This window comes from Sarcophilus harrisii, chromosome 4 (genome assembly GCF_902635505.1).
Source record: "Sarcophilus harrisii chromosome 4, mSarHar1.11, whole genome shotgun sequence".
NCBI classification, from domain to species: Eukaryota; Metazoa; Chordata; class Mammalia; order Dasyuromorphia; family Dasyuridae; genus Sarcophilus; species Sarcophilus harrisii.
Genome location: NC_045429.1, coordinates 418,458,098 through 418,484,168, shown reverse-complemented (window position 1 = coordinate 418,484,168; position 26,071 = coordinate 418,458,098). Strand labels below are relative to the sequence as shown.

The window sequence follows — 26,071 nt, the reverse complement described above, 5'->3', positions numbered from 1 at the left end:
GAATGTTATAGATGCTATAGTATCGGATAATTAAAGTACAGGATAGAAGACATTATGCTATATTAATTGGATGGTAATGGCAATAAAGATTTGACCTCCAAACCAGGAAGCGCTGGAGTCAAATCTTGATTCTGACTCATATTAGCTGTATTACCTTGCTTTATTTCTCAAAGCCCCAGGAAATTCTTGGACAATCTAAGTTATAAGGAGATAGGAATCCCTATGTCAATGAAATCACAGATCTAGTCCTTTTCCCACTATGTAAATATCTTTCTTACTCTAAAATCATATGTGAGTTCCTTGAGGAGGAGTATTTTTTTTCCTGTTTTTATACCTAGAAATAATAGGTACTTAGCAAGTATTTGTTAAGTGATTGGTTGATACTTTAATATCACTAAATCATTTCTTTTAAAGAGGAAAAGAGATTTCTGGAGTGCAGATATTGAAAATTCCTTTCCTTTTATCTTCTTCTTTAGATTACAAGGCATTTGAAGAAGCAGCTGAGCATTTCCAGCCCTACATCAAATTCTTTGCCACTTTTGATAAAGGGGTAAGTAGACATCTGTAAGGCTAAAACATTGAATTATGACCTCTTCCTTTCTCTTTCCTTTTTTTTTTTCTTATCTTTCCTTTTCTTCCTTTCCCTTCCAATTAGCTTTCAATTTTAAGTTTCTATTTCCCAAGAAAGAAATAATAGGAAATAAGGCACAATTCAATTAAAGAGGACTATTAAAATTCCTTACTTGGAGAAGTGCCTAGCCATCCTGCTACCATGACACTTTTAAGAAGTAAAACACAGAAAAGATAAAAAGGTTCAAAGTGCCTTTTGCCCTAGATAAACTCTAAATCCTAGGGCATCCTAAGATTCCAGAGGCCCACCCCAAATGGTAGCTGTTCTGAGCCATCCAGAAGTGTGAATCTGAGTCAGGAGAGCTTCCAAAATAGGCAAGGTGATTCTGAATATTCTATATTAGATTTTTAGTCAGAGAAGAGTTAATATGTTCTCTAGGATTTTCTTAGAACTTATTATAAGCCCAATGAATTTTCTGGATTCTGCAAGAACTAGATCTTTTCACAGTCCTTTCAGACATGGCAAGTATTCCTACATCAGTCAAATGGCAAAGGAAAAGGAATACTAATCATGGAAACTTTGTGCTCAGCATAATTAGAAGCAGTTGGCTGTCAAAAGGTATTTTTGAAGCTTCTGTTAAGTGTTTTTAGTATATATTAAAGAATGAAAACATTGTTCTAAGAGGTTGTCTTCAACTTGATGCAGAAGGCAGGACACAAACAATACGTAGGAAGGACCAAAGAAGCATGAAGTTAATCCTAGGAGACTTCAGTAAGAGATGATTTTTTAGATGACTTTCAAAGGAGAATGGATCCATACTTGTAGCAAGGATAAAAGAGACCTCTAGAGAGAGATACGGTATATGTACATGCATGGAAGCCAACTGGTATATATATATATATATATATATATATATATATATATATATATATGTGTGTGTGTGTGTGTGTGTGTGCATATGTGTGTGTGTGTGTATGTGTGTTTAGAAGTAAAGGAAAGCAAATAGATGAATCTGGTTACAGCTGAATGATAATGTTAAGAAATGAGAAATCATGAGTATGATTTTTGAACTTTGAATACAAGAAAAAGTTTAGATTTTTATATGATTTAATTCAGTTCAACAGAGCTTTCTTCATTAACTGCAACTGGCATTATGATGGGTGTGGAGGATGCAAAGATAGAAAGCAATATGGTAGCTGCCCTTTAAGCATCTACTATCTATGAGAAGTAAAACACAAAGGATGTACAAAAGACAATATAATTGGGCAGAAGAAAGAAAAGAGCTTTGAGAAAATACTTAGAAGGACAGATCACTTTCATTTGATGATGACAGGTGGAGGCAGGGTGAAATTAGGGAAGGTTCCATCCAAGGTTTGGCCCCTGAACTAAGCTTTGAAGAAAGGATAGATTGAGAAGAATAAGGAATATATTCTGGACATAGGGAACAGCCTTTGTGAACTCCAGAAAGCAAGAGAGGGCAGAATAAGTTCTGAAAATAGACAACAGGCCATTTTGGTTGAAGTATAGAATATGGACTGGGAGAAGGATGAAATAAAGTTGGAAAACCGGGCAAGTACTCAATGATGCAGAGCTTGAATATTATCTTATGAGCATTAGAGAGTCCTGAATAGTTTTTAATAAAAAAAATTATTATATTTGAAGAAAAAGATTTTGTTGTGTCAAGGATGAATTATTGGGGAAAGATAGAAGCGGGGAGACCAGTTAGGATGATTTTGAGTGCCTCAAATACTATGTTTTTGTGTATATAGAAAATAATGAAAATAGTTTTTGAGAAGTTAAGGTCAAAGCATTTTTCAGGGTGAATTAGAACAGGGAAATGTTAAAAAAAAAAAAAAAAAAAAAGCCAAAGTGACCTATTGGAAAGTATCTGTAGTGATAAGAGAATGTCCTTGAGTGATAAATAAGGAAAGGAAAGGACAAAGATGTCCTAGGGGATGTCTTAGTTGGAAGACTTTGTGACTAAGGAGAAGGGACACAATTGCACAGTGGATGGCAACTAGCTAACAAAGCAAAGTTGATAACGAAGTCCAAGGCTGAGAAATCTTTACTTCCGAGCTCTAAAGCACGTTGCAATTTGTTCTGAGCTGGTTTCATTTTTCATCAGTCTAAATGGTGCCTAAATAGACTCACAGAATACACAGGCTGACCATTTTTAGAATAAGCACTGGCGTTACTGTCTGCCCTTGTGTGATCACCAAATAAATGTGTGAGTGCTTTCCTCTCCTCTGGCAAAATCCATCACTACCATTAAAATAAATAAGTAGCTAAACTACTTAGTTATATGGTCACCAGAGGGCCTCTTCAGCTCTTAATATAGCATTCTCAAATAGTGTAATAACACTAAGGAGCAAGAGCAGAGCTTTGCAAAAAGCCTGGCTCACAGTAGATTCTCAATAAATATTTGTCAAAAGAATGAATGAGCTCTACTTCAAGATAAAGAGTGAATTCAATCTCTTTGCATCCACAGGCAGCAGTAAGCATGAAACCAGGGACTTCCCAAGGGATAGATACTAGGCTTAGTAGGAGGCAAGGGAAACGTTAGAAAAACTTTGCTCAAGAAATCTAGAATTTATATATCATCCGGAGCTTCTACTCAACCTTTACATTTGTGCCCTAAAATCCTTGTTGACCCAAACATAAGTGCAGGAAACAAACAGGCCTTGCACGTATAAGTTTTTATAAGAAGATGTATCATCACATGTTTTTTTTTATTATTATTATTTTTGCAAAGCAATTGGGGTTAAGTGACTTGCCTAGGGTCACCCAGCTAGTAAATATAAGTGTCTGAGGTCACATTTGAACTCAGATCCTCCTGACTCCAGTGCCAGGCTCCATCCACTGTGCCATGTAACTACCCCAATATTGTCATTTCTGATTGTATTTGCGACCAACAATTTGGATCGACTTCCTCTTGCTTCTAAGAAGCCTTACTTATAAACTTTCCTTGAATGATCAATGCCTCTCCAGTGACTGATCAATGACAGTGTGTGACTAGGCCTTCTTGGAAGCAAGAGAAAGCCCATCCAAACTGGAGGTAGAGTAGGGAGAGGGGAATTCCCAAGCCCTATGATGACAATTTAAATTTTCTTTTTTTCATTGTGAATTTAACAATCAATAGACACAAACATTTCACTATATAAAGCTGAATAGAAAGAAGCTTGTCTAAGAAATAATAAACTTCTATGTTTGTAGTTTAACATACTATATCATATATGTGTGTGGACATTGTTTTTAATTTATATTATATATATTAAATACATGTATATTTCTTAGAGAAATATATTTACATAGACACACACAGGTGGGATAGACCATAGATTTGAAAGATACAATAGATATCATAAAATCCAACCCCCTCATTTTACAGATGAGGAGGCTGAGGTCCAGTAAGGTGGAGAATATATTCAGGATCAGTTCATAAAAGTCTGAAGTAAATTTCAAAAAATGTCTTTCTGAATCTAACTCTATCCACTGCCTAGGTTAAAAATCTGGTTCGGATCCAACCCGGGCCATTTTAGGCATGTCAATTAACCTCCTGAGCTTCAGTTCCCTCGCTCTTAAAATGAAAGGGTTGGATAAAATAATCTCTGAATCCCATGTCTGTGGCATCTGTGAATACACACATATAAACACACATATACATATATATTTAACAAGGTAGTGACAAAACTGTTCTTTTTATATGCCGTTCTGCATGGTTTTTCTTCTATGTATTTAATAAAATTGTTTATTGAAAATCTTTTATTTTGAGAGCACCTATCACCATTGCATAGTACCTGCTCACTAGTCTACTTCTCCCAGGAGAAGCTTCTTTTTTCATGAATACAATAATAGCTTAAAGGAAGACATAGTATTAGTTTCTTTGAGATCATTAATGACAATATTGTCTCTGAGAGGAGATGGCTCCAAATTCCAAAAGAAATATACATGGAGAGAATCCCAGAAAATTGGAGTTAGGTACTTCCCTCTGTTGCATTTCTTCTTCCTTTTCCCCTCCAGGCATGGTTACTTTTTAAACTATCTGGGCCATGATGAAACTGGACCCAGAAAGTCAGAGTCCAGTGTCAGCATCCAGCCTGAGGCTAGATGGTATGACAGACAGCCAGAGACAAAGAGAAATAGAGAAAGACAGACACACACAGAGACAGACAGAGGAGAGGGACAGAGAAAGTGAAATAGAGACAGACACACAGAGAGACAGAGGACAGACAGAGAAAAACAAAGGAGAGAGATAGAAACAGCGAGAGACAAAGAGGGAGACAGAGAAGAAAGGAGAGGAGACAGAGACACACACACACACACACACACACAGAGAGAGAAAAAGAGAGAGAGAGAGAGAGAGAGGCAGAGAAATAAAGACAGAAATACACAGAGAAGCAGAGAGACAGAAACACACAGAGAGACAGAAGCAGAGAGACAAAGAAAGACACAGATAAAGAAGGGGGAAAGAGAGACAAAGACAGAGAGGGAGAGAAAGAGAGTCAAAGAGATACACAGAGAGACAGATACAAAGAGAAAGACAGAGAGACAGACACAGAGAATAGAGACAGAAATGGAGAGAAGCAGAGAGACAGAGAGACATTCAGAGACAGACAGAGACACAAATCTAAGACGATAGGACTTATGGGTTGAGATTGTAACTAGTATCACCTCCATGGTAACTTCAGTGCCCTAAGCCTGAGTTTCTCATCAGGAAAGTGAGGAGACTAGACTAGATGACCTCAGGGACCCCATCCAACTCTGAACCTATGCAGAAGCCTTTGGAGAAGCAGTCCCACCCCAGGTTCCTGCCCCTCCAAACAGACAGGACAATGAATCTCCTTCCTCCATTTCTTTTCCCAACTCTCTCCACTCTTTGCTTTGAGCCAAATGAGTTGCTTTTAACAAAAGGTACTGGCTGGCAAAGTACTTAATAAAAACAAAACAAAGCCAAACAAACAATCGATTCTACAGGGCCTTGGAAACCCAGGAATCCATCACAACTGCTGACAAAACATGGAGTTTCCCAAGGACTTTTAATTTGAACTCCCTACAACTCTCCCCTTCACCTGTGCTCCCAAATCCAATCTGCGTAAGACTAGTGACCACCATGAGGGGGCAGCCAACTGATCTGGGCATCTCCCCAGGGTCACTCATGGCCCAGGTGTATTCTTTCACTCACCAGCACTGGAAGAAAAGGAAGGAACCACCACTTTGGCTTTTCTTTAGAGCTTTTCACACTCTCAGCCTCTCCAGTCCCTTCAGAGTCGGCATCAGATGTCCTGAGGGCAGGGACTCTTAAGGCAAACATGCCAGGGAGGCTTGGGGAGAGATGAAATGTCACCCTAGCCATTGGCTGGTCCCCCGTGCTTTTCATCTGGTGCCAAGAGACCTTCAGCTAACGATCTGGGTCATCAGAAGAGATGGACAGAGAGAAGGGAACTTGGCACTAGGAGACATAATTCTCCAGGCTGGCCCTCCAACTCAAATAGCCAGGAGGCTACAGAATTAGATCAGGGGGAAGAAGGGCCATCGCCTGATCCTCCTAAACAAAGCCTTTTGTTTCAAGTCCCAGGGAGCCTCCAGAGACTCAATCAATCTCACACCCTCACATTCCACAACATTGTTTTCAGCTTTCTCTGTTTACTCCATCCTTCTCTAACACCTTCCAAATTAAATGGCAGTAATGGTGGGAAAACAAAATTACAGAAGTATGGGAGATTACTTAGCAAGTATGGGAATACTTGTGAACTCCAGTGAGTACTTAAATACATTAGTGAGTTAGAGAATTTGCTAAGTACCATGCTAAATTAGGCAACTGACTTATCACTTTGTAAGGATTCCAACACATTTGAGTCTCATAACCACCTTCCAAGGTATTACAGAAATTATTATCTCCATTTTACACATAAGGAAACTGAGGCACAGAGCACTTAAGTGACTTGACCATAACTATATAATTAGGACTGTTCCAAGGCAAGATCCAGACATGAGTTTTCCTGCATCTACATCCAGTATTTTACCTTCATCCTATTCTACTTCTCCTGAAAATGTGGTTGAATTTACCAAATTTTAATTCTAGTTGCTCCTTGATTATCTATAATAATGATTGCTGATATCAAATTTAAAACGCATTTTGCACATTTTATCCCATTTGATCCTTCTAGCTCTGAATAGAGGACTTGGGTCAAATCCCACTTGTGACATTTACCATGTTTATGACCTTGTATAATTTTCTTAGGACTCAGTTTCCTTTTTTAAATAATTAGAAGGTCTGACTAGATGGTTCTCAAGTTCCTTCTAGCTATCCATAAACCCTATTAAATAGGAGTTATTATTATCCTCATTTTATAGATGAGGAAGCTAAGACATAGGCAACCTTGCCCACTTGCCCACAGTCACAAAGCTAGGGTTGATCCCATAAAAAGCATGAAGCCTGCACCAGTCTGTCATTTTTGCCTTTTTATTCACTTCCTCCCCTCGTCCTCTCTGCCAAGGAAACTTCAGAGAACACAACCCTTCCTCAAAGAGACAAACCAGTCAGTCCTGTGGACCTATCTTCAATGAAACAGTTCTGATTATATCTTCCCTCCCCTGTTTCCACAGGTTGCAAAGAAGCTAACCCTGAAGATGAATGAGGTTGACTTCTATGAACCATTTATGGATGAGCCCATTCCCATACCAGATAAACCTTATACTGAGGAAGAGCTTGTGGAGTTTGTGAAAGAGCACCAAAGGTATCTCCCCAAAAATCATTTTCCAAGGTCCAAGGTCCATTTTTCAAGGTCTACCCTTGGAAATAGGGTAGACCTTCTTAAATCCTGTACCAACACTGGCCAAAAGTTTGAGAATTATCTTTCCAGGTTTGATAGATGTTTATTTCCAGGTCACTGGGGACCCTTGTCATACTATGACAACTGAATGCGGGAAACCCTTGCAGGTAAGGCCAGACGACTCCACCCAGAAGACAAACTCCCATAAGGCCAGGTTGCAGGCACAGTCAATCCTAAACATATTTGAGTCTGTGTTGAAGTTTGCACCTAGATGGTACAATCTATAAAGCATTGAAATTAGAGAGCCAGGAAGATCTGAGTTCAAATTCTACTTCAGATACTTGCTAGCTAAGTAAAACACACACACACACACACACACACACACACACACAGACACACACACAGAGACATATATATATATATATATATATATATATATATATATATATACACACACACACACAAACATGTCTGCCTCCATTTCCTCATCTGTAAAATGGAGATTGTTGGGAGGATCAAATGAGATAATTTCTGTAAACTGCTTTACAAATCTTGAAGTGCTATAAAAATGCCATCATCATCATCATCTCTGATGATGCTAAAACCCTAACTATGGAGAGATGGTACAGGCTTTGTCTGGATGCCAAAATTAGAGGGTGTTGACAGTACTTTTACTTCAGCAGAATAAAAACAATTAACTGACTAGCAGAATGGTTAAATAAAACAGTAGTAGCTTTTCTTTTACACTCCAGGTGAGCACTTTCTCAGTGTGTTCCAACCCTTTCCCAGCAGCAGCCTCCAACAAAGCATGATATAGAGCACTGAATCTGGTATAGGAGGACTTGATTTCATAATCCAGACTCAGACACTTACTAACTGTGTGACCCTGGGCAAATTATTTAATTCCAATTGCCTCAAAAAAAAATTATTAAGCCGCTATGCCTGCCCCAGATATGTTTCAAACTCCTTATCCCCAATGCAAAAATTACTATTTCTGAGCCCCTCTCCACCCCTTTTGCTTCTCTTCTCCTCTTTTACTGCTTTTCCCCACAGTACCCTAATACCACCTTTCACTTAGATGGTACCCCATGCCAAGAGTAATTCCTAAAGCCCTTCCCCTCTTGAAAATTTGTCCACTAACCTATTCCTAAGAATAAAAGTATTTTAATAAGGCACAGAGACCAAGAAAAATTCTAGATTCCCAAAGTACAACTGATCCTACAGGAACAATTTTAAAGAGAAGTTAAAGTGCAGCTTTCTCATGTTCTCCCAAGTGACAACTAACCAGATAAACAAATATGTGTTAAGATGTTAGTGATTGTTAATGGGTTAATACATTACTCCTCTAAAGTACATACTTTTATTTAACAGGAACCCCCTAGGTTCAGAATGTCTTATCCCTAAACAATAACTCTCTATTGATGGGAATTCCTTTTTTATATTTTTATTAGAACTTTTTGTTTTTACATCTACATACCCCAATGTATTCCTCTATTCCTCTTCCTCACTGAGAGGGAGTTTTTATATATCATATATCACATACACATAAATAGTAAAGGATTAAAAAGTACATGGAGGAGAGTGTAGGGAAGAGTTCAGCAAAACTATACAACAAGTATTTTTTTTAAAACCCAAAATAAACCTGACATTATATGCAGTTTTTCAAATCCATAATTCCCCACCTCTGCAAAGAGTGAGAGGGAGGGGCCATTAAATGCCTTTTAGCAGAACAGCAAGGAAAAGCTTGATTAGGAAAATCCCATGATGAATCAACAAGTTCAGGGACTCTAAGAAATGGTCAGTAATAAACTGAGATTTTGGAGTGGGGGTGGGGAGTGTGGCCTTTTCAGAAATGAATTTCACAGGGTGGAGAATCTTGTGTGTTGTTATTTTAAGTACCTTTGGGAAAAGGGACAGAAGTGGATCATTATTCTTCCAGCTATACAAATACAGGCCACCAGGAAAATACATAAATGTAATCAAGAGGACTATTACCATGTTTCCAGTCTATAAATTGAGCACAATGGTACAGTGGAAAAAGAACTGGATTTGAAATCAGAAAACCTGGATTCAAATACTGGTTTTGCCATTATCTATTTGATTTGGGGGTAAATCACTCAACTCTTTCGGGCTTCTATTTCCTCAACTATAAAAATCTGTCATATGGGCAATCCAAGAACATGGCAGTGGGTGAGGGAAGAGAACATAGCATGGTGGAGAGTATCTGGGTGAAGGTCAGTGGAGTGAGAAACTAAAAATATTTTGTCATTGGGATATACCATATGGACCATTTGAACAGAAAGAGAAAAAAGGTGAAGAATTTGAGAACTAGATCACAAGCCAGGCACAGATATGATATAGTTGTGTTTGGGGACTTCAGTTGTCTGGACATCTGTTGGAGGTCTTTGCCAAAAACAGAGTAACTAATAACTTCTTAACTTAGTGTTAAATTCATCCTTCAAAAGGTGGAGAAGCAAGCATTGGGGAATTCTGCTCTGTGTCTGATTTTCACTAACAGAGAGGAACTTGTTGAAATAAAATGGAAGTCATGAGAATACTGGGAGGAAGGGATGACCCTCACCCCCACCCCCAATAGAATTTGTGATAGACAAGGAGAAGAAATTTGGGTATAATCAAACACATAGGTGTTGGAAAAATTGTTTTCAAAAGATTCAGGGCAATAATAAGCAGATTTCTATGGACTAAAGTTCTATACCAGAAGTCAAAAATGTTACCCAAGAAAAGTGTGAGAGAAAAGTGTGATCAGCAAAAGAGGAGGGCCAGTCATGTAATAAAAACAAGGAACAGGAATAAATATTTATATACACCTACTATGTTCTAGGCATTGTGCTAAGTGCTTTACAGATATCTTATTTGATTCTCACAACAACAATACAGAAGTTAAGTGCTGTTATTATCTACAATTTTACAACTGAGGAAACAAAGCAAGTAGAGGAATGTTGAGCTGGAAAGTATCTGAAACAGGATTTGAACTCAGGTTTTCCTGATTTTAAGTCTAGCACATTCTATCCATACTAATTAGCTACCTTCAATCTAAAGTATCCCTGGAACAAGATATTCAGATAGATTAATCTCTCCTTTCCTGTCTCCATCATCTTGTTCCTAAACCTACGTTGAAGCTTTGCCTGGTATAAGAAGCAGGCTTTCTTCAGCCAGAGAATCAGCTCAATTCCCTTAGATTCAGCAAACATTCAAATGTTTATTATTGCAAGATACTATGCTAGGGACAAATGTGGAAATATGTTTAGAAGAATTATACATGTTTAACCTATATTGAATTACTTGCTGTCTAGGGGAGAGGGGAGGTGGGGAGGGAGGGAGAAAAATTTGGAACACAAGATTTTGCAAGGGTGAATGTTGAAAACTATCTTTGCATGTATGTGGAAAAATAAAAGGCTATTATAAAAATTTTTAAATAAGTAACTCATCAATGTTAATAGAAAAAAAAAAAGACACTATGCTGGGTACTAGAAATACAAAAATAAAAATGAAGACAGATTCAATCCAGAATCATACTCAACTCTGTGTGACTTTAGGAAAAATCATTTAACTTTTTGGGGATTTAAAGTTCTTTTTCTATATAACTGGGAAGTTATAGATAATCTCCAAGTTTTCATCCAGTTTTAAGTCTGTGATCCTATCACATAAGAAACCAGTTCATGAAAGGATAGGAGATAGACACAAACATGATACAAGGGGGTAGAGGACTATGGGTGTGGAGCATTATATGCTGTCAGATTCTACTGATATGCTGACTAGCCTGACTGAATGTTTTTTGTTGTTTCTCTTTTTTTGTATTCTTTGTTACATGACAAAGAATGTCATGTTTTTCTAGGCAGGGAAGCAGAGGAAACATATTCAAAAATAAATACAATACAAGAACAAAGAATATCTATTTTCTTTTAATGTTAAAAATATAGTTTAAAATATAGGCTGTGGTAGGAACAAATAAGAGATTCATGAGAAAGTTTTCTAAGAAAGAATGTAGAATCTAGAGAAAGGGGAGGAGTCAGGAGAAGATGGAGGCTGATGGAAGAGATTACTGCAACAGTCTGAGATGGAGGGATTGTGGTCCAGGCAAAGACATCACCTATGCAAATAAATTGAGGCAGGAGATCACCAGGACAAGATCAGGGAAGTTCACTTTGACAGAAATACATGCAGGAATATAGAATGAAATAAGGCTGGAAAGCTAAGTCAATGTAAGATGCTGGAGGGCTTTAGCCCTTATAATTTTGCATTGTATCCTCTACCAGAAGTCCTCAGACTTTTAAAATAGGGGGCCACTTCACTGTCCCTCAGACTGGTGGAGGGCCAGACTATAGTAAAAACAAAAACTTTGTTTTGTGGACCTTTAAATAAAGAAACTTCATAGCCCTGGGTGAGGGGGATAAACGTCCTCAGCTGCCGCATCTGGTCTGCAGGCTCTAGTTTGAGGACCCCTGCAGTTTAGACTAACATTTTTGTTCAGTGTCCTATAGACAATGGAAAGCTACTGAAGATATTTTGAGGGAAAGCTTGATTTCTTCAGAAGTGGGAATTAGGAATTAGGAAAGGTGGATTAAAGAGCAGAAGAGACTGGAGGCAAAGAGATCAATTGGAAGACTACTATGTTTAAACCATATAGGAGTCAATGAGGCCCCAAAATGGGATTGGAGGTATAGTATTGTGAGTGTGGAGAAAGAGACTGATATAAATCAGGGGAAAAAAAGGAGAATTGATAGGGTTTGACAATTTATTGATTAGCTTGGGGGAAAGTGAAAAGTGAAGGATCAAAGATGACTCTGGATTTGAACTTGGGTGATTTAGGTAATGGTAGAGAAATAGAGAAATTAGAAGGACCATAAGGAAATATCTCAAATTTTGAATATGTTAAATTTGAAGAGTCATTAGAAATAGCAGAGAATTTTCTCAATAGACAGTTGAAAATGTAGGACTGGTATTTAAGGGAGAAAATTAAGTTGAAGATACAAATTTGGATTGGAGTTATTTGCTTAAACATGCTAAATTAAGGCATAAGAGTGGATGAAATCACACCCAAAAAGAGAGAGAAAAGAGCTAAGGATGAATCCTTTGGGCTATCTATGTTTGGTGAATGGGAATAAGGCAGTGAGTCAGAAAAGAAAGAATGAAGGAAAGCAATCAGGGAGGTGGGGAGGGAATGGGAAAAACAGAAGAGAGCTGTGTCCCAGAAGCCAATAGAAAAAAGAAAATCAAGGAAAGGGTGGTCAATAGTATCAAATCCAAGTCAAGGAGAGGAGTAGAACCAAGAAATGAACATTGCATTTGGCAATTAGATCATTCATTGCTGAGCTTGAAGAGAAGAATGGTAGGGAGGGAAACCAGATTGTTTGGAGCTGAGGAATGAGTGGGTGCTAAAGTGAAGAAAGAATCTAAACCACTGTGTTTATAATCTTATTAGTAAAGAAGATATGAGAGATAAGATGATACCTTCAGGGGAAACTAGGGATAATGAAATAGTTTCTCTGGATGGTTGAGATGTTATCTTTCTTTTCAACATCAGGGAAGGAAGAAATACATAGGAAAAGACTAAAGAAATGATAGAGGAAACAGTCAATGCAGCAGACTCTTGCAGTAGCCTAGAGAGGGTGCCATTGAGGACCCAAGTTGAGAAGCTGGCAAGGAGAAATACCATCTCATAAACTGAACCTGAAAGAGAATGATATAGAAGAAGAACTGGAGACATTTTGAGGTATAAAGAGAGATCTAGAAGATGATAATGGATGCCTTTGGGTGTCTCAGTAAGAGAGCATCTTCCAGTGAAGGAGTAAGAGTGCATGGAGTTAGAGAAATCAAGAAATAAGAGAAGGTTTGGAACAGTTTAACTTGAAGAATCCTTTCTCAGATACTGGCTATGTGAAACTAAGCATGCAATTTAAATCACTGACTGCCTCAATTTCCTCCTCTTTATAATTTAAATAATAATAGCAGCTATCCCTAGAATTGTTCTAAAGATAACATGAAATAATGTTCATGAAATAATTTGCAAACCTTAACATGCCATATAAAGACAAGATATTATTAGCCATATAGGAAGCTAATCAGAGATGAATATAAATATTGTAAGCAGCAGTAAGGACCCAGAAAAAGTGTAGCATGAACTCTATGGTTTAATGATTTCCTTTAAAAGTATCAGGAGTTCAGCCATAGGTTCAGATAAGATAGATGTTACAGGAAGGTGTGGATATGCAAGGGATGGAGATAAAAAGATAGGAGCATGTATCTATTCATGGTTGAGGTATAATAGAGACAGAAGTGGAAGAGTTATGTGAGTTGGGAAGACAGTGATGTTGAAAGGCTCATTTATGAGAATACTGAAGTCACTGAGGATAATGAATGGGCAGAGCTGGGGAGAGAAAGAGAGGAAAAGCAAAATTATTGAAGAAATAGGGGAGTAAGTTAAAGGCATAAGGTATGTCAAGAGTACCCTCAAGTATATCTCAAACTGGGTACTTCCTTCTTGGATAATTCCAATTAGACACTGGATGATGAGTACTTATCATATATGTTACAGACAGAATCTATTTTGTTTATGTGGTTAAAAAAAAGATGGCCCCTGAAGTCCTTTCCAACTATCAAATTCTAAGATTTTAAGTACAAAAAAATTAATTCAAAAGTTGGAGCCAGTAAATTGGTAGGATGGTTTTCTAATGGGATTACGAAGTGAGGCAAGATTGGTAGGCTCAGGGAATATTTAGGACTTCAGGTCCCAGATTCTTTCCAAAAAGGACAAGGGGTCATGATGAAGGAAAAGAGAATGTTCAGGTTTGATGAATTCCAGGAGCTGGGGCATGTGCACCCCACTGATACCCAGAACTGTGCCATGAGGACCTTGGGGGTCACCAAGGAGGAGGACGGGGAGCAGCCCTAGATTGTGCAGAGCCATCCCTGAGATGGGGGAACCTGAGGAGCTGGTGCCAGATTCAGCTGCTGTTATCATTTTTGGAAAAAGCAAGTTTTCTGAAAATATTCCCAGCAACTTCAGCGTAAAATATGATATACCTGCATATCTATCAGGTGGAGATGGACAGATTGTTTTTATAACAGGAAATTGTAAATTTTACATGTTTGGCAACAAGAACTGGGGCCAGTGAGGATTAGGATCAAAGACAATAATCAGCAAGCCAACTTTTGTAAAAGCTTTAAAACCTGAAAAAGTCAAACTTGCCTCATGTGGAAGGAACCATCCTTTAGTACATACATGCAGCTGGAAATAATAGTGAAGGGCAATTGGGACTTGGTGACCCTGAAGAGAGAACTACTTTTCACCTCCTTAGCTTTTGTACATTCCAAAACAAGATTAAATAGCTCTCTGCTGGATCCAACACTTCAGCTGCACTAACTGAGAATGGGGACCTTTTTATGTAAGGTGACAATTCTGAAGGGTAAATTGGTCTGGCAGATGAATCTAATGTGTTGACCCTTGTCAAGTGGTCCTTGGTAAACCTATCTCCTTGATCTCTTGTGAATATTACCATTGCCTTTGAAACTACAGACGGTGAATTTTACACATTTGGAGAACCAGAGAATGGAAAGTTAAGTTTGTCACCTGAGAAACTGAAAAATTATAGAATTCTCCAATTGGTTCTTAAAATTCCTAGAAAAGTGAATCAAGTGGCTTGTGGTGGGGGGCATACAGTAGCTTTAGCAGGAAGAAGTATGTACATTTGGCCTTGGCAGTTTGGACAATTAGGTCTTGGTACTTTTATACTTGGAACCTCAGAACCAGAATTATTAAACATTTATTTTTTATTTATAATATAAATTATTATATATATATATAATATGATATTATAAATAATATAAATAATATAAATTATTAATTTATTATTAAACATTTTCAGAATGAGAAAATTCATTATATTGTATGCAGGGAAATACATAGAGCTTTAATATCGGGTTGCTTGTGGGTGGATGCCACATGCTAGTTTTGCTACTCCAAGACTCAACAAATCTGAGGAAATCATGGTAGAAAAAATAAACAATAGTGGCCTGATTGTAGTTTCTTTAGGACCTTGCAGAGATCATATCTGCAAAATCATAGAGAAGAGAAAGGGAAAATTCACCAGAACAACATTGTCAAATGATAAGAACTCTGTCCCCATTGGAAGTTCCTTTCAAACTGCCAATACAAGCATCCAACAGTACATTCCCTCTCGGGTTCCCTGTAAACAATCATCTTGTTGGAAATATAAGTAATGAAAATGAGAACCTAAAATTACTTGAAGCAGATGAGCCAATTCAAGAGAAAGAAAAAAGTAGTTTTTCAGCTGAAGAGTCAGAACCTGAAAACGAACAGAGAAGTCTTAGAGAACTACTGATGATTTAAATATGACACATATCAATGAACCTGAATCTCACTGATCAATTTATTTATTTTTATTTTTTTATTATTAAAACTTTTTATTCACAACATATGCATGGGTAATTTTTTACAACATTATCCCTTGCACTCACTTCTGTTCCGACTTTTCCCTTCCCTCCCTCCACCCCCTCCCCTAGATGGCAGGCAGTCTTATACATGCTAAATATGTTATAGTAACAGACATTACTATATAATGTATAGATCCTAGATACAATGTATGTGTGCAGAACTGTACAGTTCTCTTGTTGCACAAGAAAAATTGGATTCAGAAGGCAAAATAACCAGGGAAGAAAAACAAAAAGTGCACACAGTTCACACTCATTTCCTAGGGTTCCTTCTCTGGGTGTAGCTGATTCTGTCCATCATTGCTCAATTGGAACCGAATTAGATCTCCTCTTTATTGAAGATATCCCCTTCCATCCCAATGATCAATTTTTAAGATTCTCCCCAATTCAAAAACAAAAAGAGTCAAATGAAGAAAGCACAACACAAGAAACAGATGACAAAGGCATAGAAGCTAATAATGAATCTACAGATGAAGAGAATAAAGAAATGCTAAAGGAAGAGAATGTCAAATCAGAGAACCACAAGGAAGCACAAACAAAAGGAATCAGTAACCCTGTGGCTGAAACCATTAAAAGGAAGAAAAGGTTGAGCAAGCTGAACCACCCATTCTGGAACACAATGAAAGTCAGAAAGGAAACAAAAATGAACGTATGCCACGCGATTCAGAAGTCCAGGAATATTTTATAGTTAGCACCAAATAGACTTCTTTAAAAAATCACCAATGGTTTCTCTTTTTAAGAGGAAGTCAACAGCAAGTCAAAAAGTGCAGGGTATTCTGGAATCAAAGGCTATGGCTGAGCCACTAGTAGTTGTAGAAGTAAAATCAATAAATTGGAGATCAAGTAAATATTAGGAAAGAAAGAATGAAAACCAAATCCACACAGAGCAGAACCATATGGAATCTTCATTATCTAATCGGGGGAAAAAAGTTAAAGTCATGCACAGTTCTATAAATACATGTTTGTTGTTTGTGGTTTTCATGCACATGTTGCAATTTATCCTTGAAAATAATTATAACTTCTGAAAGAAAGTTGCCAATAATGAACTTTGTACTGTATATTATTTGTTTTCTTGGGGTTTGGAGACTGTGACCATGGTATTGTTATTTATTTCTACTGATAATATTAATACAAGAAGTACTAAAAATCTTACTAATTGTTCAGTGTTGTAATAAAAATCTATTTTTATATGAAAAAGAGAATGTTCAGGAGGCAGATTGGAGAGTAGAAATTGAGAAATGTGGAGGAATATGCCATTGTGATAAGATAGAGGAATTTAATAGTTTTGTATCCATTTTAATTCAATAAGCAACTATTAAATGAGAAATAGATGTTGCCGAAGGAAGAGCAATACAAGATAGCAACTGATTTGCAGGCTGAGGAGAGAGGGACTAAGAGAAAGAACAATGGCTCTAAGTTGGTAAACCTGGAAGACTGAAAAGCGTACAGAGGCCTTCTAAGAAGAAAAGAAATTGAGAAGAGTGGTAGGATGTAGCCAGGAATTGAAGTGAGGTTGAGAAGGAGAAAGAAATAACGAGTTTCATTTTGGATATGTTAAGTTTGAGATGTCTATGGGGCATTCAGGACTTGCAGCTGGAACATTTGAAGATGATAGTAAACCTTAAAGTGAATGTCTATGCATGGTTAAAGTATAGTAGAGGCAGAAGTTGAAGAGTTCTGTGAACTGGGAAGACTATGATGTTAGAAAGATCATTTATGAGAATATTGAAGTCATTGGGATAATGAAAAGCCAGAGCTGGGGAGAGAAGGAGAGGAAAAGCAAAATTATTGAAGAAATAGGGGAGTGACTTAGAGGCAGGGGTAAGCCTGCTTATGTTGGCTTGCCAGGGCAATTCTTTCGTTTTTGATTTAAGTATCTATAGCTCAGAAATCAACAAACTAAAAACCAGGGAATGATTTATTTTTTTAATTGTCTACCCTAGAGAAAATGATGTAGAAAATGTTAATAAATGTAGATTATGTGTGATTTAAGAGAGCTAATTGGCAAACATTTATCAACCCACCTGCCTAGAAGTTGCTATGAATGAATAGATGGATGAATGATGGATAGATGAATGAATGAAAAAGGACTGATGAAGTATTTATATGCAAAGTACTGTGCTAACCACTCAGGATATAAATTAAAAAAGCAAAGCTTTCAAAGATTTCACCTTCTGATAGAGACAATATCACATGTAGCAGATTTTAATTGCAAGTCAATGGAAAGACTCTATGTTCCTTAGGATGTTACAACAAAGCAGATATTGCATTTTCTTAATGATATTTCCATTAAAATATGAATTTCTAATGTTTAACTATTTGACACTACAAAGACTCATGTCAAAAAAAACTTTATTTTTTGATTCTTCAGTATCTGTGGCAAAATAGAAAGTCAGAATGATGTAAAAAATAAAATGAGAATTGAAGTCAGGAAGAATCCTATCCATGATATTTGCCAGCTACTTGGCCTGGGCTGTGGGTCTTAGTAGTTCTAGGTCTTAGTTCCTCATTTGTAAAAATGAGAGTAATGATACCTAGAATGGCTAAGTAAAGAAGGGTCAATGAGGCCAAAAGAAATAATATTCTGAAAACACTTGACTAACCTAAAACCTTATATATGTTCACCATTGCTGTTAAAAATGCCAGCAACAAGAATCTGTTGAAGATAATATAATCAGTGTAAACTTTAAGCAAGAGGTTGTTGAATTATGGCGTTATGGCCCAACATCTTGATGTGGTCATCTTGATCTGTAAAATTCTCATTAATCTCTGTAATCTTTGAATTAAAATACCCTATGGAAGGAGGTAGGAGCAGGAAGAAGTCTTAAGGTAAACCTGGAAAGCCTGAGTGTATACAGGTAGAGTTCCTTAGATGCTCATCTTCCTTGTAGCATGTTGGAAGAAGCAGATGGGAGGGGGGGCTTCCCTTTCCCTTTTGGTCCTTAACTTGCCATATACTTTTATCAAGCATGTCAGTGGAATGATGTTGCCTTATTGAAAATAGGAGTTCTGAGTAAAATACTTTTCTTTCCCTGCAGACCCACACTCCGCAGGCTGCGCCCAGAAGATATGTTTGAAACCTGGGTAAGAAAATGGAAAACCCCTTATACTTGTAAGAGATGACCATGACTGTCAAGGAGAAGAGCCCTTTAATCACAGATTCAATCACCTTCATCTTACTACCCAGACTGTAGCAAGAATAGATATGGAGTAGGGAGGATCTGTATTCTAATTCTGGTTCTGTTACTCACTGCATGGGCAAAAGAGGTTTTCTCTCTCTCTCTCTCTCTCTCTCTCTCTCTCTCTCTCTCTCTCTCTCTATATATATATATATATATATATATATATATATATATATAGTAAAATGAGAAGAGTGTACTATGTGATTTGGGTCTTTCATCAGTTGCATGATCCTATGAGCAGCAATATCTATCTAGAGAACTTGATAACTTTCAAGCTTCAAGTTAAGTAGTATCTGGCATCCAACTATCTTAAGGTAAGGACAGCTAGGTGGTACAGTAGATGGATCTCTGGGCCTGGAGTCAAGAAAACCTGAGTTCAAATTCAACCTCCAACAATTACTATCTGTGTGATCTTGGGCAAGTCATTTAACCTTTTGCCTTGTTTTCTCATCTGTCAAATGAGTTGGAGAAGGAATTGACAAATTATTTCAGTATCTTTTACAAGAAAATCTCAAGTGGGATCACAAAGAGACAGACATGGCTAACAAAATGACTGAATGATAGAACACTTAAGGTAATTGGATTCATTAGACTTCATAAAATATTTCCATCTCTTCATCAATGAAGTTCCTGAAGTTTCTGGTGTGTTCTGTGCTTGCATCAAGTTACTGCGGTTGGATTTTCAACTGTCTAGAACTTTGCTATAATATTATTGTGTAGGTCCTAGAAGTCTATGCCATAGGATAATGCTTTGGGTGAAACATTGCTGGAAAGAGAGGCTTAAAACCCACTCAGTAATTAAATCCTTTGGATGGTCTTACTTATACTGAATTCCATTCTTAGGGGTATCTATCACCCCTACTAAATCAGAAACTCCTTAAGGGCAGAAATCATGCTTCATTTATCCGTGGTTATCCAACCTGGTCCCTATCATGATGCATTACAAGTTCACATTAGGCACTTAATAAATTAGGTGCTTCTTGAGAAAGTATTCTAACAAAACATTTTATGGTAAGGTACCACTGTCATTATTTTGGAAGAGTTGCTTGCTGCCATTTTGATCTCTTGGGGAAGGGGGCAGGGAATGCTACTTGATCTCAACCTATGATTTCATCAGTGTGGGGCATTATTACTAAGGTACCTCACACCATTGATTTATACAAGCAACTCCTCATTAATTTACAGTTTTAGGAAACTGTTTAGGCAAGCTGAGAGGATCAGTGACTTGCCCTTGACCACATAGATAGGAGGAAACTGAGTAGGTGTTATTATAAAGTATATATCAGATGCAGAACCTAAACCTAGGGCTGCCTGATTCCAAGGCTAGCCCACAATGTATGATCTTTCTGCTCTAGTTGTAAAGATTCAAATTTTTGTTTGTTTTTTTCCCTTTAAGTACACTCCATTTTTATCCACTGTGGCGTATTATTATATCCCTATTCTAGTTGTAGATTCAAATTTTTTGTTTGTTTTTTTCCCCTTAAGTACAATCCATTTTTAATTAATCATTTATTTAATAAATATTTTTGGAACCTCTGCTATGCAGAAAGTAAGGAATAGCTCAGATAATACAAAATATTACAGTTCCCTATTTCTTCCCTCAAGCACACAACAATGTGTACGCCCACAGGGAGAAACCAACATCACCCCACATTTCACTGTTATGATTACCCCCACTGCCATTATCTTGACATGTCTCTTTAGAGACCCCACTGGGAGCTGCTAAGAGACATTCAAATGAAGAGAAGGAACATTGATGGGTTTTTATGGACTTGGTGGGACCGTCCATTGATGGAACTTGACCCTTTACATCTCACTTTTTTATCCTGATCTGAAACTCAGGGAACTGAGTTCCACCCGGACTTAAAGGGAAAAGAGCAGCTGCACAACCTCTATGTGGTTTGAATATAAGCTCCTTGAGGCAAGAGCTAACTCTCTTTTGTTTTTGTAACTTACTATGTGTCTGGCACATAGTATTTAAAAATGGTCATTCATTCATTCATCCTAATTCTCAGATATGTTCCATCCAAAAGGGAAGCTCCAAAAGAGAGAGATTTTTCCTTCCAGGAGCTCACATTCAAATAGGAGGAGACCAAACAGATAGGATAGCCCAGGGTTAAGGGAAGCTGTCAAGAAAGAATGTAGCGCAAATCAAGCCACCAAGAGACCATCTAAGGCTGCTCCTCCCTAGCCTGTCTATAGTAGATTTTTAATAAATGTTTGCTGAATTGAACTGAACTCCATACACTGGGACCATAAGGTGGAGGTCCAAAGTCAAAAAAGACCTGGATTCCACTCCCACCTTTGACAGATGCTAGAGTAAATGAGTAACCAGAAAAGTAATAAGTCAGTATGGTGAGAAAGAGGGATTTATTTAGTTCAAGTATAACCACAGACAAGTCTGAACCTATTTCCTCATCTGAAAAATGGGCATGATGTTACCTTTAGTACTTTTGTTGAGGTCAGGAACCAAATGTTGAGGTGTAGACCACATGTTGAGGTCTACATTTGAGGTACCTAAATGAAATTAGGGTTTAATTAAGGTCTAGTGGCAGGTTTGGGGTACAGGGAGTCAAACAGAGTTCCCCTGCAACCCCCTTGGATTTGGCGCAAGGATATGGCGGTATATGAGGTCTAGTAGCGGCGTGGAATTCCCAATAAAAGCATTTATTGGCCCGGAGAGCTAGATTAATAAAAGAAGTTTATTACTGAGTTTAGAAGTAGGAGATAGGTGATGGTAGAGACAAGGAGGGCACTGGACAGAGGGTCCAGTGGACAGAGGGTCCTCACATGGCTGCCATGTTTGGAATCTCTGCAAAGAGGGGTTCCCAGTGTGGCCCTTTTAAGTCAGAGACTTAGCTCGAGGGGTTCTGGGGTGTAGCCCCAAAGTTGGCTCAGATCTGGGTGGGGCTGGAACAGGTCCGGATCTTCTATTGGAATTCAAAGGGACCAGGATTTGTGAGTCAAAGGGTAATTTACATTAGCTAGGGGGGTTGGGAATCAAAGATTGGAATCTTTCCCGCATCACTTTGCTCATAAGATTGTCATGAGGTCTTTGTGTGAGCAGCAAAAGATATAATGGCTGTGAAGTACTTTTCAAAACTTAAATTGTTGCATGGATTGGTTGTTTTATTATGTTTTTATATCGTGTCAAATATTTCATTATATATTATACTGGTTATTTTATTATATATAACAAAAGGAGTGTGTATGTTTGATCAAGATGGCACTTCAGAGAGTCTCATGTGCTAAGGAGACTTATGCATTGTAAAATATCTAGTTTTAGGCAGATCAAATAGTGGCTACATCCACAAAGCTGATCTTTTTTTTTTTTTTTTTTTTTTAATTTTTGCTGAGGCAATTGGGGTTAAGTGACTTGCTCAGGGTCACACAACTATGAAGTGTTAAGTTTTTGAGGCCAGACTTGAACTCAGGTTCTCCTGACTTCAGGGCTGGTGCTCTATTCACTGCCCCCTCTAGCTGCCCAAAGCTGATCTTTAACACTCTTTTTCAGTGATAAATATTAGCAAATATTCACATAGCACTTTGCAGTTTGTAAAACACTTTATATTCATTATATCACAATGATCCTGTAAAGAAGGGACTGCAGGTATCATTATTTCTCTTTTCAGCTGAGAAATGCAGCTAGGTATTGAAGTAGATAAGAGTTCCAGGTGTGGAGTCAAAAAAACTCATCTTCTGGAGTTCAAATTTAGCCTCAGACACTCATTAGCTATGTGATCCTGAGCAAGTCACTTAACCCTGTTTGCCTCAGTTTCTCCATCTGTAAAATGAACTGGAGGAGGAAATGTTAAACTTTCTCCAATTATCTTTGCCAAGAAAACCCCAAATGGGGTCACAAAGAGTTGGACACAAATAACAAATGAACAAAAAGCTGAGGCCCCCAAAATTACCCAGGACCACACAGCTGGTGATATCAAAAGGGGAACGTGAATCCAAGTCTATCTGCCTCCAAATCCAGTTCTCTCTGAATGAAAAAGTTGTTTCTCAAGCCCTCTGTGCCAAGCACTGTGCTAAGTGCTGAGAATGCTATACAAAGGCACAGTCCCTGCCTTCAATAAGCTTACATTCTATTGGGGAAGACAAATTTGCCAGACTATCTATAAAAAACAAATCAAAAAATTAAAGTTATACTTGAATAATTAAGAGACTTACTTCTCAGTTTTAAAAATAGGCATTTTCTATGCACACCAAAACTTAATGGATACCCTTTACTGATACTGGCAGTTAATAATTTCCTGGAAACAATTGGTGCATTTGACTCCTGCAGTTCTGAAGGAGAATATTCAAAGAATGTACAGGGGAAGAGGGTAGTTCAGGGTCAGTGCTAACTTGTCATCACTCTGGTAACTCCACCCTGAAAACATACACACCATCCAAGAGACTAGCCAGCCAGAGCACCGGGCAGAAGTCCAGAGAGGATTTGATTGGCTCATTCTTCAGGGAAACAAAAATTCCTGTCTCTGTTAAAACAGTAGAAATAGTTCCAAAGAAGGGCATAGCAACTGCAAGAAGAAGCCCCGGGACATTCTATGACAATGACTCAAGGAGTCTGTTAGATAGAACTAAAAGTCATTTGCTTTTGTTTCCTTTTTTCCCCATCACAAATTTGAATACGCATATAAAACAAGTTTATGAAAAAGAGAGAGAGAGAGAGAGACAGAGAAAGAGGGTGGAGGAGGGAGAGAGGAAGGGAGGGAGAGAGAGAGAGGGAGGAAGGGAGGAAGGGAGGGAGGGAGAAGGAAAGAAGGATTTGTGGTAGGTCATATATTGGTCAGTTACTACATTTTTCACAGTTGATTATCTCGACAATATTGTTGTTACCTATAGATTGTTCTAGTTCTCACTTCACTTTTCACTGGGGTCTTTTCAGATTTTTCTGAAACTATCCCCTTCATCATTTCTTAGAGTACTATAGTATTCCATTACATTCATATACCATAACTTGTTCACTCATTCTTCAATCCTGGAGAAGATGTGGGAAAACAGGCACACTAATACACTGTTGGTGGAGCTGTGAATTCGACTAAGCATTCTGGAAAGCAATTTGGACCCATGCCCTATTAAACTGTGTTTATCCTTTGAACCAGCAATACTGGTACTAGGGCAATACCTTACAGAGATAAAAAAAGATAGAAAAGGTCTGAATATATTTCTTTTTGTTGGAAGAGTTGCTATAGAACTTTTGTATATCCAGACCTGAATATATTTCTTTTTGTTGGAAGAGTTGCTATAGAACTTTTGTATATCCAGACCTTTTCTATCTTTTGTTGATCTCTGTAAGGTATTGCCCTAGTACCAGTATTACTGGTTCAAAGGATAAATAAATACAGTTTAATAGGGCATGGGTCCAAATTGCTTTCCAGATTGCTTAGTCTAATTCACAGCTCCACCAGCAGTGTATTAGTGTGCCTGTTTTCCCACATCTTCTCCAGCATTTGTCATAAAAGACATTAGTTTTAAGACTGCACTCATTCATCCCTTCTTTGTTTATCCAATTAATCATCCATTAAATAAGTATTTGTTAAGCAGACCTACTATGTATTTACATATGACGTGATCTATGCTTTCATGTAGTTTATAATATCAGAGGGATGTCATGACTACAGATATATATTTGTGTGTGTGTGTGTGTGTGTGTGTGTGTACTTAAACAATTATCACTTCCATATCATGGGAGTTAAGGGCATGGTACCTACTTCCCCCATTGTAAGAAAAAAACACATAAAAATTTCTGCCTCTCCCTTTGTACCAGAGAAGTCTGCATTTTTTTCTTTTTCTTTTATAGGGTGTTTACAGTTCCTCATTGCAAAATTGGGATTAAGTATTTATTTATAGGATCTGTGTTGTCCACTGGGCTTTATATATCATCTAGCTTCTACAAAACTTCCGCAAAATTCCCATTTAATTTTTTATGGTGACCTATAATACATTGAAAATGCAACAGGGAAAGTTGAGATGTGGAAGGGATAATTGTATTTATTAGGTTTTAAGGAGATACAGTGCTAAATGCTAGGGGAAAAAAGAAAAAAAGGGAAAAAATACAATCCCTTCCCTCAAGAAGCTTACATTCTTATAGAGGATTCAACATGAATATAAATGAGGATGTACTAGATACATACAGAGTAGATGGAAGGTAGCTATAATACCCAAATTGCAGCCTAACATAGTGGTATGGACAGAACTAATAGTCATAAAGACCTGGATTCAAATCTCCCTATAGTTTGGGGTGGGATATATATGTAGTCCGGTATATAGTATGAATCAATGTAATTGTTAACCTCTCTGGGCCTCAGTTTCCTGATCTATAAAATGAAAAGGTTGGACTTAACGACCACTAAGGTCCTTTCCGCCTCCAAATCTAAGATTCTTAGAAGTATATCAGAAAGGTATAAAACAAACTGGTATGAGATCTAAGAGGGAAGGACATTACCACCTGTGAGGTCCAGAGAAAGCTTCATGCAAGACGATGAGATTAAGTGGAGATGAATTGGTTGAGTTTTTAAAAGGGGAGAAAATTCAGTCGTTGAAGAAGGGAAGCAGGAGATTCCAGAAACTGAAAAAAGTCACAAGAGAAGAATGGCACTGTGAAATCTTGGAGCTCAGAGAGCCGCTCAATTTGAGCACATGGAGGTAAAAACACCAGAGAAATCTGGACAGGTTGGACGGTGCCATATTGGGAAGGGCTTTGTTCAGCTAAGCAGCCTCCATGTCTCCAAATGCGAGTTAGTGCTTTCTAACGTGAGAACACAGTCTTTCTCTACTCATATCCATCAGTTGAGTCTGGCTGGTTACCTAGGGTTTGACCCACTTTCTTTCAAACCCCCTAGGAGCAGTTATATGCAGCTTCTTGAAAAACCAGGCAAGAGAAGATAGGATACAGAGCTAGTCAATGAAAGAACATATCAAGGCCTGTCAGTGCCCCACACAGGGGATACATATGACAAAGTCTTTGCCCTCAAGAAGCATACAATCTAGTTGAGAGAATAATCATAATAATAGTAAGAATAAAAATAAATAACATCACATTTTAAGGTCTGAAAATTAGTGTG

General features: G+C 37.7%; 1 protein-coding gene across 1 annotated transcript in view; it reads left to right on the top strand.

Annotated features, from left to right (window-relative positions):
- CASQ2 (calsequestrin 2) overlaps positions 1–26,071 on the top strand; it is a 112,723-nt gene that overhangs the window by 54,906 nt on the left and 31,746 nt on the right. Inside the window, exons 5-7 of the mRNA XM_031967358.1 lie at positions 477–550; positions 7,178–7,308; positions 18,855–18,900. Coding sequence (XP_031823218.1) covers positions 477–550; positions 7,178–7,308; positions 18,855–18,900 — 251 coding nt within the window. The remainder of the gene's footprint in view (positions 1–476; positions 551–7,177; positions 7,309–18,854; positions 18,901–26,071) is intronic.